The sequence below is a fragment of the Corvus kubaryi genome, unplaced genomic scaffold (assembly GCF_017639235.1).
Source record: "Corvus kubaryi isolate FWS band 111438036 unplaced genomic scaffold, C.kubaryi_AGA036_p1.0 138, whole genome shotgun sequence".
Taxonomy (NCBI): domain Eukaryota; kingdom Metazoa; phylum Chordata; class Aves; order Passeriformes; family Corvidae; genus Corvus; species Corvus kubaryi.
Genome location: NW_024580672.1, coordinates 3,181,399 through 3,202,688, shown reverse-complemented (window position 1 = coordinate 3,202,688; position 21,290 = coordinate 3,181,399). Strand labels below are relative to the sequence as shown.

Here is a 21,290-nt window from a genome sequence, read left to right as displayed (position 1 = left end):
TGGTACCTAAGGCTTATACTTGATTGGCAAGTGAGGAGTATACCTCCGGTGATACTGTGTTTAGTGAGAACTGCTGTCAGCATATAAGTAGATTGAAAGGGTTAATTTCATTTTATATAAGAGAAAGAAAAAGGTTTTTATTTTTTTCTTCTAGTACCTGTAATTCTGTATGTCTACATTTTAAGGATTTCTTCTGAATTTGTTTTTCTTGTTTTCATTTGCTACTTTTTCTATTCATTTTTCTTGAGCATGGCCCTTTGCTTTCTTCTTTCACCCTCTACCCAGAACTCTTGAACTTGTGTTCTACTTCTTTGCTGATTACCTTCTGACAATTTTTGTAAAGGTTTCAAAGCCAGCCAATCAGGTTAGCCTTAATCTTGAGACGTTACCAGCACACATCAACCCTCCCTGATTTCTGACAGCATTTACATTTTCTGATACTATATACTGAATCAATAATAAAAATGGTATCAGTTACCCTGAGGAATATTTTCTTTTTGTCTCAGAGTGAGATAGAAATATCTATCATTATCGTTTTTGGTTTTCCCCTGTGGCTTTCAATGCCATTGGTCCTGAGGACCTGCTCTTTTTCTTTCAAAGCAGTATCAGGAGTTTTTAGAATTTATTAAAGTGAGATAGCACTCCCGTAATTAAAGTCTACACCATACTTCTGGAGAGGTTGGTTAATGTTTCGGGTAGAATTAGAAAAGGTGGTAAACAGCGACATGAATTGAAATGAGAGTCAGAGGAGGAAGCGTTTTCCACATAATATGTAGAACTCTAGAAAAATTTTAATTAGAGCAGGCATCTGATCTAAACCCCTGCAGAAGGCAGGACCAATTTCAAAGTTAGTTCAGGTTTTTCATGGCCGTGTCCAGCTGGGTTTTGAATATCACAAAGGATAGAGGTTGCACAAGCTCTCTGGGCAAACTGTTCAAACGTTTGATCGCTCTTCATGGGAGAAATTATTTTGATGGTACCCAGTTGCAGTATTCCTTATTTCAGCTTGTGGCTGCTCTTTCTTGTGTTCAGGAATAGTCTGGCTGCATCTTCTCTGTAAACTTTCATTAGATATTTGAAGAAAGCAGGAAGGTCTGCCCTTAGGTACCTGTTCTTAAGGTCCACCCAGAGCCTTTCTGCATTTGTTAAGTGTTCCAGCCTCCTAATAATCTTGATGGCTCACTGTTGCACTCACAGCTCTATGTCAGTGTCTTGTAATGGAAAGCTCAAAGCTGGACACAGAACTCCAGATAAGGTCTGGAGACAGACGTTTTCCTCCATTTTGGATTTAAAACTTCCTTTGTCCTCCTGGCTGCACATTTGCCCATATACACTAGAATGTGATTAACCTTCTCTGTGTCATACCCTGCTGACTCATGTTACAAGCCTCATCCACCAGCATCTCCAGGTCCTTCTCTGGAAAACTGCATGGTATCCTGTCAACATTCAGCCTATGTTGTTGTGTATAATTACATGACTTTGCATATACCTTCAAGTTTTCTGCCAGCACGATTCTTCTTGCTGTTGAAGATCCACTGAATGACAGACAGCCCTGTCCTCCAGCTTATCAACCTGTCCCTCCCAATTTAATGTTGCGCATAATGTCTTACTCTCAGGAATGAATGTACATACTCCACAGAGGAAGGAAGTTCATTCATCTTCATCTGGAATTTTGACACTAATTATATCTACAGACTTCCCCCTTCATCTCCAAGATCCATATTCAGTTTTTCAAAGAGAAGAAAGGCAATAAAGATATTTTTGCTCTGTGAGTCTTACATAGTGTCTGTGTATGCATCCTGTAGCAATCACCATTTTCTAGGTGACATGATGGAAAACTGAAGTCAAGACTGTCAATAGGCACACAGTATGAATTCAAGAAAAACATGTGAATCTCAGTGGAATATAAAAGTTTAGGTAAATTTGTTCATAAGAATGTCTGCAAATACTTCTTTGACTTAATAAGCAGTATTTTTGGTTTACTAACATAAACCACTCTTTTTTCTTAATACCAAATATTTGTATTGAGTCAAGTATTAGTGGCTTCATCTCAATCGATGCTTTAGAGCATGCTTGAGAGTGGCAGAAATTCGTGCGCCTTGGGAGAAGAAAAATTAGCTGATGGTTGCTGCTAAAGGCTTTATTGTGCAATTGTCCATCCTGGGAGAGAAAGTTTATTCTGAATCTTTAATTACCCTCTGATTGTTTCTTGGTTTTTAGCATTTTCTGTATTGGCAAGAATCACTTCAACTTGGCCCCAGTTGATAACTCTATTTACTGATTAATCTCTTGTTCCAGCTGAGGTACATGCTAACTTCCTTCTTCAGCTCTCTTGTCTGTTTTGGAGGAGCTGGCTAGTGGCACTCCTGGTTTTCCCAGGAAGTGGCTGTGTATATTTATGTTCCAGATGCCCTGATATGAATGTTTCTTGCTTCTGCTAACTCTGTCTAGCTTTTGCAGGAAAGGGTTCTGAGCTGATGTGTGATTACCACCCTGAATTCTCTAGTTTAGCATTACTAATATGCTTTGTTTTCTCAGAGCTTTTCAAGAAAATCCTAGCACATGATTAAAGTAATACCTACGCTCTGTCATAGTCTATGGCTTTGATTTCTGCGCTCTGCTTAGAAATAACCACATGCACAGTATCTCCATTAAGCTGCTTCAATTGAAGCACTCTGGCTGTCTCCAGTTACTGTATTTCATTGAAAAAAAATCTACCTTGTCTGTGCCCCACATGTTGAACTTAGTGCTCTCAGACTTACAGTTTTAATTTGTCATCAGTGTAGCAATCTTTTATTACCCATATGTGCAGAGCATCTCTACAGTTGGATGTAGCCATACAGAGCTGGGTTTACAGTTTCAGGGGCATGTGGTAAGTGAAAGGGAACATATAGAAAGTCTTTGCTCAGTTTTCTGGAACATAATTGCTTTTCACTTAGCAACATAGGTAGACAGACAAAATTTTTTTTTCTAACTATGTCCTTGATGGATATTTAAGGTTTGCCAAAACTGAAAGATTTAATTTGCTTTTTAAGTTTGATTTACAGAAAATTACCACAGTTAAGCACATCTTTCTTGGATTTACTTGTTTCTCCAGTGGATTTCTTGTCATTGAAATGATAATACTCATGAAGAATGAAACTCGTTGCCCTGTTACTTGTAATGTTACAGAGGCTTGGTGTATTTGTTCATAAATTTTTCTCATAGTTTTTCCTTTTTTTCTTTTCAAAATTCACATTAGTTTTCATTGCCTTTAGGTTTTAGAATTAAACAGATAAGCCCCAGGTCTGCTCATGGGATTAAATGACACAGAACTGTATTTTTGATATATTCAGATAAAGTTAGATTCATTTTTATTTACATGATCTGTTGAACTGAGAAGCATTGTCAGTGATGAGTGCTTCGAGTGCTTCAGGAAGCTTACATGGAGATGTGGTTGCTTTGTTCATAGAAGTTTTCGTTTGGTCTTTTGTTTGTTTTTTATTGAGTAAAGAATGTCTCATTTACTTGCCTCTTAACACCTGAACATGGTAATGTGCCTGGAGGCAGAAGCATAACTTGGTGAAAGCAGATGAGCTATTTGCTCCGCCCCGCGCTGGCTCTGGATTGTAGTAGCATTTACACGGAGGAGAGTGATGCATACAACATCAATTGCATGCACCTTGAGAAGGCCATAGTTTTCAATAGCCAAATGTTGTATCTGTAATTACACATTAATTATCTGGTTAATGCACTTAAATATCACAAAACAGTGATGTGTTAATGTTAAAAGGGCATCCATTGACTATTAAATCTTGAAAATTATATTTAAAGCTCTGTATGCTAACATGGAAATAATCCATTTCCCAATTCCCCTTCTCTAAATATTGCATCTTATTAAACATTCTCAGAATACAATTGCATAGAAGAATTTGGTCATGGTAGCCAGAGTGGAGAGGTAGAGCATAACTGTCTTCTCATGACCTCTTTTTAGGAGTATGTCTGTAAGTTTTGTGTGTTTCATAAGGCTGAATCGAGTGGGTGAAGATGATTTAAAATAGAATGTATCTTGCATGTAACAGAGGCAATATGATACAAGTATTTTTGTTCTCGGTAATGGAAGTTGTGTCCCACAGCTTGTGTTACAACTTGTTAGGAAAGAAGGAAGTACAAATGAGTTTTTGGTAGTTTTCCAGTAATCCACAGCTAAGCCAAAGGGTTTTTTAACAGTTCATAGTCTAAAAGTAGCAACCTGACCCTTTTTTATTTGCTAAAGGAAAATATGAACCTAATGGGGAAAAAGAATCCGAAAACAAGCCCCTTTTAAAATAATATAGCTGTTCATTGGAAAATTGTAAAAGCAAGACTTACGTATCCATCAACCTTTTGTTTCTTGTGAGGGAAGATAGTTTTCAGAAGATAAACTGGAGAAACAACTTTTCTTTAGGTGAGAGGTACTAGTGGAGTTTTAGTGAAAATCTGCAGATGCTAAACCATATGGAGGGGGTTGATCACTGAACGAAACAAAGGTTGATTCAAAGCAAACGAAGGCACCTGAGCAATATAATAGTGATAGGTTAGCTAAACTATGTAGCTGGATTTAAAATACATTATTTAATATAAGATTTAAATTATATTTAATCTATTATTTAAATATATTACTTACTTTTTATTAAATGGTCAAATAAAGTATATGTGGCTTATGGTGCTCTTTGTCAATTGCTTTTGTGTTCTTTAGGATCTTTGAGAAATGATGTTCATGGTGAGAAATTTGCAGTAGTGTTATTCACAGAGGGTCTAATACTTGTTTTTTAATCACTTTCAGGTCTCTTGTAGCTAACCTCGCTGCTGCCAATTGCTATAAGAAGGAAAAGCATCTTGATTTGGAGAAGAACTGGAAGTTGGTGGAAAAGGCCAAAGTTTATTATATAGCGGTAAGTTCAGCCTCTTTCAAATTGCTAAAGTTTGTGTTAGAGTATCCTGACATTTAGGCAATGAGTGTGTCTGTCATATGTAATTTAGAATGATTTCATAACAAGATGGGGCAGGAAAGTGACTGCTTCAATTCCAGCATAGTTTGATTTCTTCAAATTTAGATGTACAAATGTAGAGGTATATTTTTAGTTGTGTATTCTCTTGAATTGGTGGGAAAAGTCTTAAGAGCTAAACATATTTTCAGAGCTTTTGTAGTAATGCATCAAATTTACATTTCACATTTTCTAGTAAATTGTTGTGAAGGATGCACAAATTATGTAGAAAAACACTATTAGCATAATTATTCACTGCAAACAGTTTGAGCTTATTTGTGTGAACAATCTTAATTGCTATTTATTCCATAGTAATTACTGTGCCACCTTATAACTCAATATTTCAGAAACAATGATTGTGGCAAATCTCTTAAATGTGGGTGGTGGGACAAACTGATTTTAATGATGAAATCTTACTTCTGGAATCAAGGTGGGGTTTGAGGATGGGGAATTAGTAGATTCACAGTTAGTATTCTTTTATTACCATCCAGAATGAATCTAGCCAGATTACTGTATTTGTGTAGATTACAGTGGTGAATTTGTTTTTATCTTGCTCTCAAGTTGATATGACTGATCAAAATAACAAACATAGAGCATTTATGACAGATTAAAACCTCATAACATGCATGTAATATGTGGATTCTGTATGACAGCTGTTTCCATTCTTCTACCTGAGCTATGTGAGAACAGCTGGCAAGAAGTGTAAAAAATTGATTATCCAGGAAGAACAAGTTCATTGAAAATACAGTTATTTCTTTTAGCTAGTGTTAATGTCTCCTACAGCCTGTTAGTGTGCACTGCTGTAGGCTTTACATGGTTGTTATTGATTCTTGCGTATGGCCACGACTGCCCCTTTAGAACTGTCAAAAATTAGTTATAACCTTCTCAGTGTACAAAGAAAATGCATCCTGCTGTTATGACCATATGTTTGTGCTGTGGTTAAAATATATGTAGGTGTATTTTCTATTAATTTTTAATTTCTGTTTTTGCAAGTGTTCTGAGCTCTTTATTTTCCAAATGCCGTGCTTGGGAATTAATGCTGTTGGCTGAAAAATTTTGAAAGGCTCCAAGTATAGTTTAAATAAAGAAGAATGACAAAGATTCCCAAAAGTTTTACTGCAGTAAGTTTGGAGTTGTTTTTTTTTTTTTTTTTTTTTTTTTTATTTTCCCATGCCTATATATAATTTCTAATGAAGCTTCCAATGTACAATTTAGTAAAATTAAACTTAGTAGAGATGCTTCAGGAAAACTAAGAAATATTATGTGAGGTGCTAAACAGGTTTGTATTTTTTAAGATTGAGCTTCATCTTCTTTTAGTTCTGAAGTCACTCCTCTGTGTTCAGTCAGTTTGATCACTTAAATTTTGACTAAGTGATTCACTACAGTGAATTTTTGTATATATTAAAAGCTGTTTTTCTCAGGTGCCAGTTCTACAACATCCAAACTTTACCAAGGAGACAGAGAATTATTGTACTAAACTGAAAATAAACCCCAAGATGTGCATGTGATAATGGATAAATAATTAACACTGAAGTGCTAATAAATTATATCAGATATTTACAATATGAGATTCAGATTAGGGAAGTATATGATTGCAGGAGATGTGTTGAGTGAAAAACCTTGTTCACATGTATAGCAAAAGCACTCAAGGATGGGCTTGACTCAGATTTCTGGGACAATATTATCACTTCAGATTACAGATGGCATGTGTAACTTTACTAAAGGAGAGGAGACAGTGTTGAACCGTCCATGGTTCCTTGTGCTACAGAGTGCTCATGCCCTTTTCTTTCATTTAGCTTCTTTACTTGTGGGTTTGTAGTGATTTACCCGATTAAATGAAACCATGTAGTGAGCAATTACCACTTCTGAGGTAGAGGGTAGCTCTCTGAGCCATTAATTTGTCTACTCTTGTCTGTCTTCACTTTAGTCTTGTTACCTTCCTTGACTTTGCACTGTGCATATGTTGCTTTTCATTTCCTTCTTTCTATCCAACTGTCACCTATTTCTTGGATTGCATTAGAGTGTATGTCAGTGACAGATACTTATTCTGGAAATCCATGTCCTGAAATTATCAAACAATCTATTTTCTTGGCACAACAGGGCAGTTGTTGCTTTAGGACAGGTCTCTGATATCCTGTGGTCATCTGTATGTGCTTCCTAGAATAGATAATATGCTTTTCAATGCAGCATTCAGCAGAACGACCCTCACGTGAAACTTAGCTCTGAAATCTAATCAATTCACGGAGGGAGGAGTAGGTACAAAGGAAAAGATAGTGAAGCCGTGACAGAACCCTTAAAGACAACTTCTGTTACCATGAATGAACACAATACATTTATTTTAGCCATCTGGTAATCAGATCCAGCAGACAAATTAGAGAAAGACTAGCGGAGAATAGGACCCAGTAAATCACAAATAGAAGCAAAACACAGAGGCTGCCCCAGCTTTCTCAAAGATGGTAAACTTTAAAGGTGTATTTTAATCCTTTAAAATTACTCTATTTTGTATCATTTAAGATAGGTTACATGTACTGTCAAAGTCTATGCAATTTCTTTCCCTTCTCCAGATATAATTACTATACTTGCAGTAATTTATACCATTGACATCATATCTTCCAGTCTGTCATATTCATTTCGCTGTGGATCAGCTAGCTGTGCTGCTGGTGTCTGATTAGAATTCACTGTGAGGGATTTTATTTGGTTCCTACTGAGGCTAGAAAATGTATTTTCCTCAGACATTTCCCTTATTTCAAAATAGTTGGGAGTAATGATAGCACTGAACACTGTCATTCAGTCTCTGGAATTGTGAATGGGACACAATGTGAAAGTAATCGTAAATTCGGGGGAGGAACAGGAAAATTAATTTTTTTTCTTTGATTTTTTTTGCTCTTCCTGTGAGTTTGTGCTTGCTGTCAGGACTTGCATTTTAGAAATCATAAGTGTCAGAGTTGCATCTTACAAACTTGAGTGATAAAACTCCATATTTGTGCACCTTGTCTTATTTTCAGAGGCATCTATGGGAGTTGCTGGTGTTCAGTTTCTTTAACATTGCACACAAACATTTTGACATTATTACTGCAACTTGCAGTATAGATCTGTTAGTTTTCATATTTTACAAAGGCCTGAAATGCAAAGATATTTTTATTGTCAATGGTTTCAGTTAAAAATCTGAAAAAATCTGCTGATAAGGGTTACTTAGAAGAGCAGAAAAAAACTGAAGAGAATTTTAGTTGCCAAGTAAACTTCTGTGTTACTGTATATAAGTAAGAAATTTTGCATTTGTTCTTTCATAATGGGAAGAAAATGGAAGAGAAGAAAATGTTTTCCTTCATTAAAAGCTGCCCCTAACCTTGTGAAATCTTAAATGTGTCAGTTGATACATACAGCTTGTTCATAGAGAGAGCTGAATTTTAACTTTGTCCCTGTATGTGAACATGTTTGTTACAAGTGTGGTGTGCTTCCCAGATATGTGATTTCTCTTGTTCCAATTAGCCATCCTTATTTCTTCCAGTTACTTAGTTTTACTCAATTTGTCCTTCAGTCCAACACCTGCATTTGTTTAATGTTTGCAGTTGGTGGATGAGGAGGATGGAACACTGGCATTTGATCATATTTTCTCAGTGCTGAAGTACTGTATTTCTTCTTGAAAGTTCCTTCTGTACTTCAGTTGGGTTTTTTTGTTTGGTTTCTTATTTTTCCCCAAGCGCTTTCCTTTACTAAGCATATGAAATGGCAGTATTGACTGCAGTCATGTTCCCAATGTGTAGTAACTTGAGTCTTAGCTTAGAATGGATCAGTTAAGTAGCTGCCAAAATCCAAACAGATCTTCTTTGTTATTTGGTTGTTATTTCATAATCACTATTTTCTTCTCCTACTTCTGCATAGCAAATACTTGAAGTTTCTCAGTGGTGATGCCCTTCAGTTGCACCACATTGAGTATAAAATTTTCTAATGCTGCTTAGATTTGTTAGCCCACAGTTGAATTACATTCACTTTCACCATCTTTTGTGTTTTCAAAGTTAATGTCAAGTGTAGTTTATTTTGATGATAGTGACAGTTCTGATCAAGACCAGGGGTTCTGGGCTTAGGCTGAGTTTCCAGGAGGAAATGTCATTTATTGCAGCAAGTCATAATGAACCCAGTGCAACACACTTATCTGCTGGAGAAATTTTTAAAACTCCCAACCACCCTGGTCTGTTTCAACATACACTGTGGTATTTTTATATTTATTTTCTTCTAATGCCTAAATGCGTGTCTAAGCAGAGAGATACTGTGGTAGTGTAGTGGGCTTGATGGAGGAATTATCTGGTTTCAACATGAGTCTGTCAAAACATAAGCTTGATGTCAGCAATGTGTAGCAAAGCTTAAATAACATTCTACAGTATTTTACATGGGGTTTGGCTATTCTACTTGAGAAAAAATGCTGATTATTATAACAATGTGAGTATAAATGAAATTTCTTTTGTGCTGTCTCTTCCTTTCAGAGGCGTATTCAGTGAGTGCATTTTTATTGTAATTTGCTGCTATGATAAGTATGATAACTTACAATGGGTTGTGATAGGCTTTTTACTTTGAGATGTGCTAGGTCTATGTGTGCATCACAGGAAACAAGATACTGGCAGGAAGCAAAATATCCCCTAGAAAGGACATTTGTTTGAATAACTTCACAATAGTTTTTTTCCCATTGATAACTTTTGCCGCAGTGCTCTGGCACCACTATGTTATGCCATTTGACATGCAAAACTATTTCTCACAAAGATGAATAGGTTTTATGGCCAGGAAAGCACCATACTGAATATCTTAGCCATAGAGAAGGTGGTACAGCTAGCAACAGTTAATTGTGGCCTTTTTCCATTGCCTGGGATAACATCTCCTTCCTGAAACCTACTATCTTGAGCCATTGTGTTTTCTGGGAGTTACAGCTGAAGTGGGATGTATTTGTTGTGGAGAGGTAATGATAGACTCTCTGTCTAACCAGGAAGTAAATCTGCCATTTACTGGCTTCCAAAGCAAATACAGGGAAAAAACCTTTCTCTCTCATAAACACAGAAACCCACAGCTTTATTTCTTTGATTAAAATGCATAAAAAGTTTTGTCTAAACTAGCACCAGCCACATGTTATGTCATCCTGTGATATATTTAGGAAGTGGAGTGCATTATGCTGCCATTTCAGGTATAGCTTCTCATGCATAAACTATTTTGTTAGTGTTTTCTCAAGTAACTTATGTGGAAAAGTGAACTAGAAACTTTTTTCTTAGTTTTTTGTTTTGAAGTTTGGTCTTCAAGATGCCATTCTTCGAAGATGAATGCTTTGTACTTTATGCAGAAAGGTATGTCATCAGCTTTTAACAAAGGTTGTACCTCCTGTTTCTGTAGAATAAAATTAACGAGAATCTGTCTAACATTATAAAAATATTTAGTTCTAAATGTTCACCCCTATGTTATTAGTTGTATTTTTTAATACGAAGAACATACATATTTCCTTTTCAGTCCTTCTCCTCCTACCCCAGTAGCCTTTAAATTGCAGATATGTTTCTTCAGCACAGTAATTAGTGAAGTTCAGTCATCGCTCCTTTTATCATGTGATTTTTGTGTGGTTTTTTTTAGAAGAATGCATTATTAGAACACTTACACAGGCAGTCTAGCTGCAACAGCCAGGCGGCAATAGCAGTGCCATTTTTCACAAAGAAAATGTTGAAAAGGAGCCAAATGTTTGGTGGCAGAGTCTGTTGCTAGGAAATCAAGTTCCTGAGGCGATTAATGACAAAGCAAGCAATAACAAGAAGGCAGAATTACAGATTTAAAAGAGAGGGAGAAAAAAAAGTGGTTGGTGTTATAATTACCCAAAGAAATCCGTACTCATTAAATTGGCTGTTTTTATGATTGACTTTAATTGGAGGTTAGCTCAGATATTTAGCTCCTTTCCCACCCCTTTAAACACACACATGCACATAATCTGTAGAGCTGCAGACTTGTTTTTCTAAGCATTGAGAGGAGCTTGCCCTGTAATTTGATCCCCACTGACAGATGCATTTTCTATGCTGCCATTTTGAATTAACCTATTGTGCAACAATTTTCCTCAGCTCTGTTGAATAAAACATCAAGTCTTATTACCTCAGATGGATTTGATAGAGTAAAAGAATGTACTTCTAGCTGAAGTAGACTATTTGCAATGAGTTCAGTGATTTGAACTCTGCCAACAAGCCCCAATAATTTGTGATGTATACTTAAAGAATGAAAGAGAGAGGAGCCACGTGGGGGGTCTTTTTGGTTGTATGAAGTTCAAACCTTGAAGTAATATTGTTGTATGTGCTAAGGTTATGTCCCGAGATCAAACCTTTTTAGATAAAGCATGTTAACTAAGATTTTTTACTGTTAAGCAGATCAGGTTTGAACTGGAGATTCTCTTAGCCCAGTGGTTATCCAAACTGTCAGGCTACTGTGGGATTAGAACAATAAAAATCAATCCCCCTCTCCTAGAAGCCCCAATAGTTGGATTTTACCTCTGAGACTTCTTTTGTGAAGAGAAATTTTCCTTTATAAAGTGGAATAAATTATGTTTTACAATTATATTAAATTCCAAATAATTCTATGATAAGGGGAAAACAGGATTTCACTTGATTCACTTTTCTGCCCAATTAGAAAAACTTATGCAGTTGGTTCAACAAAATTTTGGCACAGAAATGGGAAGGCAACTGACCCTGACATTTAAATCCTGTCATGTTTCATTGCTCGTTTCAAGACAATATTCCCTACTTGGAGCAAGTGATAATGAGAAAATAACCTTTTACAATACCTGTAAGTGAATACACAGAAGCTGACTATAAAAACTAAATGATGCCATAGCTCTCGAATTCCGAACCAAACAGTGAAACAATAGAACCGCGTGTATTCTGTCCAACAAAACCCACATTACTTATCAGATGCCAATGCCAAGCTGTCTGCTTTGTTAAATACCCAGGTTCCCTGAGGCAAGAAGACAGCTGCTATAACTACTATGAAATTTGGTAGCTCAATCTATTTTTGCTACCCTTGGGCTGTCAAGCTACTGTTAATTCAGACCACCCCAATTGGTACACTTTAGGGATTTTTTTCAAAGTGTTTGTAATTAAAATGATAAAACATCATTATTACTCCAAAGATGTTGTGCACGCTTTGTATTTGACAGATACCTACAGAGATAAACCCAGCGTGTAATTTTCATTGACATAATGGTTGTGATTGCATTACCCTTTTAAAAGTATATTGCTTTTTAAAGGGGAAGGTGGGGAAAAGAAGGGAAAGGGCATGCTTTTATTTCATTAATAGAATATGTAAATCTGTTGAAATAGTCAATCGGTCTATGGTTGCAAGCTACTTGTCTGCAAAGACTGAATCGGGCTTTGTAGCAGGCTGGGGAGTGCTCAGAATTGGTGTTCATCGGGGACAGGGACCTGCTGTGCCACCCACAGCTCACTGCAGAGACCTCTGCTCCCAGGTGCCTCTGCCTTTAGGGACACTGAGTCTCAAATCATATGTAAAGTCTGGGTAGACTTAACACACTTATTTAAATGTAAATTAAAAAGGGAAGACTTCATACTCTTAAGTGGTGAGGTGAGTCAATTGGAAGGGAAATTTTTACTGTAGCTTCTCTTGCATGTCAGGCTTTATTTGAGGCTCTCCTTATGAGAGCATAAGGATTTTTCTGTTACCATGTCAACTTTCTTGTAGGAAAATCTCAAAACTAAAGCACCAGCAAATCAAGGCATTGGAAACTCTGAAACAATAATGGTTCTATCTTGTATTAATTTTTGTTTCAGTTGTTCTCTGATAACATTTTAAATGAGTCATTAATTTAAGACTGTTCTAAAGACCAAAACTTGAAATTTGTGTATTTTTCTAGTTTGACTTAAACTTGTTTGTTTTGGTTGCTGCCTAACAAAATTTATCATAAATTTATAGTCACCACTCTGTGTACAGTTGCTTGAAATGTGAGGTTCCTCCTTTCTTCTAAAGGACTTGATCTCATTAACATGAGGAAATGTCATAGTCTGCATAACTCTGAAATACGTATTCTTTGTGTCTGTCATCAACTTTTACATTAAAAAAACATACAAATTCTGCAGCCATTGTGCTCTGTTTTACATGAAGAAGGTTTATTTTTTAACAGCAAAAGCTGTGCATTTGCATACCTTTAGAGCTAAGCTATTTATGATAGCCCAGTACTTGATCTGACGTGAAAATTAGTTTCATCGTTTACTTGTGTAATAAGGACAGTGCAGTCATTTAAATACAAAACTTTTTTTTCTTTTTTTGCAAAAGGTTATGATGAATGATTTGCTTTGAAATGAGCATTGAAATTATAACATTTGGGCAAAATATTTCAAAGCCAGTAACTTGGAAAAATTACAGAATGTTTAAATATGGGTGCATATAATGCAAGGGGATTCATATATGCTGCATCTTATCCTAAAACTTACACTGTACTGAGGGGTATTGATCTTCACTGTAAACTGCAGATGCTTTGAAATAACAGGGCTTGCAAGGATAGGAAACCGCAGGCTACTTTTTGATTCTGCAAGAAACAATTACCATTTTGGAGAGCAAAAATGTTTTTGTAGCATAGCTAATCAATGTCCTAAAGGTCTGTGTCAAGAAAATTTTTGTGCTACATTGTGCTTAGTAATTGTGTACCTAGAGTAAAAAAAAACTATTTTGCAAAAATGCTTCTGCACAGATTTTCAGTGATAACATATTAAACACATAAATAGTATGCCTTGCAGACTGGGCTTTTTACAACTTTGTGATAAATTCTTTAGCCCTTTAGGAGGCAGAAGGGGTGAGTGCTGCCAGCTTGGTTTGTTATCAGGTTTATTTGAAACAGGAGTTGACTGATTCCAAAAGCAGGCTCTGGAAGTTCATTTGAAAGAAGCTACTGAGAAGTTTTTGTGGTGCAGCTTTAATCCTTCTAGTCATCAGGCTACTGTTCAGTCAGCAGTGCACTGGGTCACCTTCGTAAATGTGCTTCAGACTGTCTGGTTTGGTCAAATGAAAGAAGATTCTCCTTTTTTCTTTTCTTTTTCCTTTAATTAAGGGTAGAATGCTCAAGGAAATACTACATTCTCTGAATAAGTAATAAGTGCTGGTTTTGAAGAATTTTTTTTAATTTGGAGAAGTGGATGGTAAGACACTCTTTCTTTCTAAGGAATACACAGACCATCATGGTAGCAGGTAGTACTTGACTGATAAAACATCATTTTAGCAATATGAGCAAGATAAAAACACCGGTACTAATCTTTTGCAAAGGTTTGACTTAAACAAAAGATAAGGGGCCTTAGATTTTGTCCATAATAGAAGGATTTTGCTGATGCAGCTGCTGTGGAAAACCATCCTGGGGATTTACACTTCTTTCTGGCATAAGCGCCCTAATGTGGAGGCAATTTGTAACAGCTGCTGCACCAGCAGAAGTGGTCTCACCTCCCCAGTCATACTTGCACCAATGTTTCTATTGGCAAAACTGTATTGTTTAAGAATAATGTGGTTTTTTTATGTTTCTAAATAATGTAGCTGGTTGAACAAAATAATAAACACCTGGCCATAGTATTCACCATAAATACTCAGACCTCATGGTCCATAAATATTGCAGAGCTCTTCATAAGTCACAAGATGTCCCATGGGTAGTACATGGCTAACAATTCTTGCCCTTGTAGATGTATAGATGACAAGATCTGTCTTTTTACCACTTTTAATGCTAAAGTTACTGAAGTTGTTTTGCAGAATGCCACTGCTCCTAATAGTTTTTGCCAACTATGCTATTGCCAGATGCAATATAACAATACTTTCCTGCAAATTTGAAAATGGTGGGAAACAGCAGTTAACAGTATTTATCATGAAATATGCCTCAGCATATGCCTCTGAACATGTCTTTTTAAGACCATATGGAGCATAATTGGTGCTGAACAACATTGAGGTGTTTTGTGAAAAGTAAAGGCTAAGCATTATAAAGAGTCATAAAATCTAAAAGAATGAGGCAAATGTAAGAAATGGGAGAAAGAGGGCGGCAGTGAATACTCTGTCTTGCTCTCTGCATAACCTGAAGTGAGAGACCCCAGTATTTTTCATAGATTTCTCTCCACAGTAGGGTTAAAATAAAGAAATTAGCAAAACCGTAGCAGGTAGTGGGTATGGAAGATTGTGTGAGTAATTGGAATGAAGCAGAGACAACCCTGTCATCCACTGAGGGCACCCAGGACAATACTGGCATTTATAGCTGTGTGTATTGTCATTGATCACAGCCAAGTAAGGTAAGAATGAAATTCTTCCTTAAATGTGAATTTCCCCTCTCCTTTGAGGACTGTAGTCAAAACTAAATACTTTTTATTTGTTTAGTTATTAGGATAGCTTCTTTCCGAGAGGAAAAATGCCAATTTAAGTTGAGAAATATGCTAAAATTTTAAATTCCTCATGATTTTAATGATTTTAACCATGAACTGCAACTGAATGTACAAAAAAATTACAAACTTAACTGATGGAAAATTTTCAACGATATGAGGGATCCAATTTTCTCTGAAGAAAGAGAGAAATTCTCAGTGAGCATGTATATAAAGCATAGCAAGTATTCATTCCCCAGAACCAGTGCTGTCTCTAAGTGCTTCTTTATACTGCTGAGAATGGGCTGAAGAGAGTTTCTGCTGAGGAGTGTAGATTCTTATCTAATTGAGCCATCATTTGTTGACATGAGGGAAATCATGTGACCTGCCTTCAATGCATTTCACAGTAACAGCAGAAGTAGGAAATGTAGTTCATGGAAGGGGAGCAGAAAATGTTAAAATTTTTTAGACGAGCAGAGTCAAATGTTTGAACATTGGAATGGTAAATGCATTAAATAAAATCATCAGATTCTAATTATCTTGAAAACATTGAATTTCTTTCTTTTACGAAGTCCACAGACCTTCAAAATATGAATTTAATAAGTTCTTAGTTTTATCAGTATGATGACAAAATTATGTCAGTAAAATTGAAAGCATGTGTCATCTTTCTTCTTTTTGAGCAAAACTGTCATTATAGTAATCTGCCCAATTGCAGATGTTGTACAGTGGTAAAAGTAACAACAGAAAACATCCAATATTATGATTTAGTAGATAGGTATCAGAAAAGGGTATTAAAACCCCCTGTAATTGGAGGCACATTCTTTGCTTTATTCAATCACTCTACCGTATCAATTTTATATTAAACTTCAGTCATGCTCTCCAACCAAATGTCCTATTTTATAGAATGTAGAATTATAGGCATAACAGTTATCTTGTTGGGGTTTTTTACAGCTCTAGGTTGAATTGATCTCATCTCTAAGAAAAGTTAATTTCAATTTTGTTTTAAAAGTATGGGATTACTGACTGCTCTGTTGATAAAGTGACAGCATAGTTGGGAGGAGAGGGGTACAGCAGCAAAACCACTTTAGAATTATATCTAGAAATTAACTGAGATTGATAGCACTGTGGAGACTTTTTTACTATTGGGTAGATAATCTGATTGTTTCTGCTGGTTTTCATATCACTAGCAGTCATGTCACCACTGACCTACCAGGAAAGAGTATCAGAAGAGTACTCCAGTCCTTCTGCAACTGCAGATCTGTGTAGGAAATCCTCTACACTGAAAATAGTTGGCAGCTGGAAGAGTATTGTATGTGCTTCTCTTGTTTTAGTCTTGTCTAGACATCCACTTGTGCTGCTCTTGGGATGCAATACTGGACTAGGAAGGACTTGGAACTAATAATTTACTATTGCAGCTTTTAGGTTCAAAAGATTCATGGCTTGCACCTCTCATTCTTGATTTTTGACCTAGCGTGAGAACTGGAATGGGAATGATAATGAAAAGTAAGACAAAAGCATTAAAGTTAAAAAGTATAAATCTTTAGATGTTGGAAAAAAATTCTCCTGGGCATGTTATAATGTAGTGTCTTTCTCTTTTGCATAAAAAGAATATATGTGCTTTAATGTTTTATTTTCAGAAATACTGTGATAATGTTAATATAGTAGAATACAGGTTACACACTGGTGAACCATTGTGTAGAGCATTTACTGTGTTTTCCACACTGTTCGAGCTATTGGTTTTAGATTTGAAAATAGATTTTGTCAAGCTATAATTGTTTTAAACTTGTGTTACCAGTTAGAAAGCAACTCAACAATGAACATCTGCCCTGAAGGCAAGTGTTTTAATTCTGATGGTATAATGAAATAATATCTAAGTAAGTAGAAAGTTCCAGGATGAATTTAGACTTTTACATGTAGAAGATGTGAATTCCTTAGCTTTCTCAGTTTTCTTAGCTGTAGGCTATAAATGGCCATAATACCTAAAAAGCTATAATTGAGTCACAGTCAATATATGTTTGAGCTGCTGTAGAGTCATCCTTGCTTCCTTGTTTACTCATATAGAGAAATAGTTCAGACCTTTGGACAGAATCCACGATATTTTGGTGCTGAGTGACATTTGCCAGGAAGGAAGAGTATTCCCACATTTCTTCCCATTCTCCTCATTTCAGCCCAATTTTATTAGAATGGAGCAAACCTTAGACTTTGCCCTTGCTTGCTCTTTTTTACTCATAATATAAACGTATTTGTGCATATGCAACTGATGAATCAGTTGGAATCTGGAAAGTAATTTTCTCCTTCTCCTAACAATAATTAGGCAGTATTGTTATAGTAAGAGGGTTTCTTTTCCAGAAATCTAAGCTCAGTCATCATGTTGTCTTTTCAATCCTATTAGTACTGTATATATTATAATGCTAAAAGTAGTTGCCAACATTTTATTGTAGATAGACACTACTTAATATTGCATCAGTTTTACAACACTGTCTTGTCCTCTTGTTACAATTCAGATAAGTTTTCAATTTAACAATAGCTAGGTTTAAAATTAATAGAAAATACATAGCTTTACGTGGAATTCCTGGAAGCTGCTTCCGCTGGTAGCTGGAAGACTCTTAAAACCAGAAAAACAAAATCAAAAATACTTAATATTATTGTGTGGTTTTGGTTTTGCCAATTCAAAATGTCTAGTGGAAATCAATTTCTGGTTTTAATACAGGAAGAAAAGGGGGATGAAGATAATAAGAACCTTGGTTTGTTGATAAGGCCACTGGCAAAAAACCTAGTGTTGCAGAGTGACTCATTTGTACCAGAAGGGCAGCAGTAGCCCACAGCTAAATGAAAAGAAATATCAGTTACTTTGTGTGTACTCTTATGTTTTGCTTATGTGCATTGATTATTTTAGTTTAAAAAAGATTAAATACTTACTGTGACCTCAATAAACTAAAAAACTGCATTATGAATTAGGCAAAATCTTACACAACAATCCTGTGCAGATTATGGACCAAATCTAGAATGTGTTTATAGTCCTTTCAAGTTGAAAATCTGTAGCTAAATATGGAATTTTGATGAAATGCATTAAGTATGTTAGCTGTAAATTCTACATGAGTAATATTTGCTTGGAGTTCTGTTTGCCTTCACTGATAAGTTTGCCTAGCAATACCCAGAAATGATGACTGCCCTGGAATGGATGATGGTTCAAAAATAAGCCTTGTGCAAATTAGGGGGAGTTAATATTTGCCTGATACGACAAATGGGTAAGAAGTTTTAGAGCAGGCATAAAAGCGGTTCCCAAATTAAAATCTCTTGTTTAAAAACAATGAAAAGCTTTTAGAAATCCTGTGAAACATTCTGAGTTCATCTTCCATGTAACATTTATTGCCACAAATGTTTGAGAATATATTATAATAAACTCTCCAGTTCTTCCCAGATGTTAAGGATTATTATTAATGACTCATTTGGCTTTGTAATTGCCATAAAATTTTTTCATTACCAAAACCTCTGATGAGAAAACAGCTTTCCCAAAATTTCTCAGTACACTGGTTTTTATATTGAACTTTATAGTTTGTTTGTTTTTTCGAAAGCTCTTAGCTTGTAATGTTTGATATAAAGTGGGTTTTTGTCTAAAATTCATTGTAAAAGGGCACACATATGGTTGATCTGTCTTTGTTTTATTTTGTATAGCCTTGCTCGGCATAATGTTTCAAATAACGGAATACCACAGATCCCTCAACCCCCAAATACTCTCTGCTGTTTTGGTAATAATGGGCCAGAAAAATTGGATTTCATTCTTTTGTCATCTTTACTCCCTCTAACTTGCCACATTAAAAAAATTGCTGCCATTTTGCAACAAAATCCTGGATTTTAAGTGTATGGAAGCAGAGGACTTACGCTGCAAGGATGGTTGGTTTAGTCTCCAGAGATTCTTTTTTTAAATCTCCTTCAAGATAATGTTCCCTATACTTTGGCATTTATTTTATAGTCTAATTTGCTTGTGTCACATGGAAGATTTCTGTTGCTTGCTGTAATTTGATGTAAAATATAAAAATTAATCTTGTCATTCTTGGAATCCCTCCTGCTGATGAGCTGCAGGATTTGGTAGCTCCCAGTCACGTGGGCCTTTAAAACTGAGTCATGGACCTCATAAATCATCTAAAGAGCTGTAATGGTACAATCTGCAGCAGTTGTCAGACATAGGAGGTGTGACTTTTTTTCACAGTATGGAAGGAAATTAAATGAGAAGGGGCAAAGAGCATGTTATAAGGGAGTTTAGAGTACCATAGGTAATGCTACTCATGTTTTTATTCAGCATATTGAAGATACTTTGTTAGGATGTGGGATACCTCATTTGGTTTACAGTGTGGTTTTCCTGAGAGGGTAGCATTGGTTAAGCACAATAAAGCAAACAAATCATTTTCTCCAGACATATGTGGTTAAAGTTCAGTGATTGTTGGTGTTAGGAGCCCCAGACCAGCGTGGTTGATGTGCCTTGTGCTAATGTGAGTGCCTGTGGTTGGTGGTTCGAATGGAGCAGTAAATCTAAGTGTAATTTTTCTCCAGTTTTGCTCATACTTTTGTTATATACATCACATATCTCTTTTATAAGAGATTATGTGCTAGTAAGATCACCCAAATATTTGATGCATTATGTTGACTGTACTGCATAATTGCTAATTAAAATTTTATTAAAATTTTATTCAACAGTCATATGTTCATAATGGATATTTGAATTTTTAATATAAATGTTAGTGAGTTTAATAAAAATATAACTTGTCATCTGACTCCAGCAAGCTAATCCTAAAGAAAAAAGAAAAAATAATTTCATTTCAGAAAATAAATTTTCAGATACTAGCAAGTCAGATGCAAAACTAAGCACACTTTCAAGTTGCTGCTTTGTCAAAAGGGATTTAGTTAGGGAAATTCCTGTGGATTTAAGTGAATTCTCCCAAGAAGTGGTGTACATGACAGAAATAAAGAAAACTGCTTAACTTGCTATGAAATGCACAACATTTATTATCACTTTCAAAGCTGATATTTCATGCTGTTGTAGCTGTTTGACTGGCTGGAAAGCAGTTGAACAAGGCTGCTTTCAGAGGTGGCCGTGCTGCTCCAGCTGGGATGTAGCAGGAGTATTGACAGTTGGATTTAGCTGAATGGGAGCTGTGCTACTTAGAGCAATGCCTTGTTCAGGAGTACTTTGTGCTCTGATTGATCATGATAGTTTGAGGTGCTCTCCAAACTTATAGGGACATAGTTTAATACAAATGTTCAGGCATGGGTTGGACAAAGTTACTGTCATTGATTTTCCTTTTAAGTTCAAAACCAAGAATTAACCTCATCCCCTCTAGTTGCTTTAAATCAATGCTGTTCATTACATAAACTCTTTCCCTTCCTTTTATGTTACTCTCATTACATAATCAAACATATATAAAACTGGGGTTTAGATACTGTTTATTTTCTTTAAAATATTCTCTTCAACAGAATAAAATAGAAATAGAAGTGAGAAATAAAACTGTGGAACAAACTAAGAGCAACATTTACCTCTCCTGAGCGAGCTGATAGAGCTAAGGGAAGAGTAGGAGATCATAGCCATGCTATAGGGAAATATGCACAAAATACCCTCTCAGCTTTCAGTAATCTGCAGCTCAGGGTCTTCCTCAGCTAAAGGCAGTGGCATGTTGCTCAAGAGTTCTTGAGGTTTATAATTTTTTTTACAAGAAAATGTAAATAATAGATTTTGATCTTCTCCCTTTGTGGCCTCCTGGAGTAACAAGTTGTGCACTTGAGTCATGTGTGGATGAAGTATAATTTTTTAATTTTGGACTTGCCACATGGTAGTTCTATTGGATGTCCTTTAGTCCCCACAGTATTAGAGACACCGAGCAATTGTTCTCTGTGTTCTTCCTGTAGCTTGAAGCTGGCTGTGGCTTCTAGAATGGGTGATTTT

At 35.9% G+C, this 21,290-nt stretch overlaps 1 protein-coding gene across 1 annotated transcript in view; it reads left to right on the top strand.

Annotated features, from left to right (window-relative positions):
* The window catches only part of ADK (adenosine kinase), a 263,888-nt gene that overhangs the window by 114,312 nt on the left and 128,286 nt on the right, over nucleotides 1-21,290 (top strand). The window contains exon 6 of the mRNA XM_042018632.1: nucleotides 4,805-4,913. Within this exon, the coding sequence (XP_041874566.1) occupies nucleotides 4,805-4,913 (109 nt within the window). The remainder of the gene's footprint in view (nucleotides 1-4,804; nucleotides 4,914-21,290) is intronic.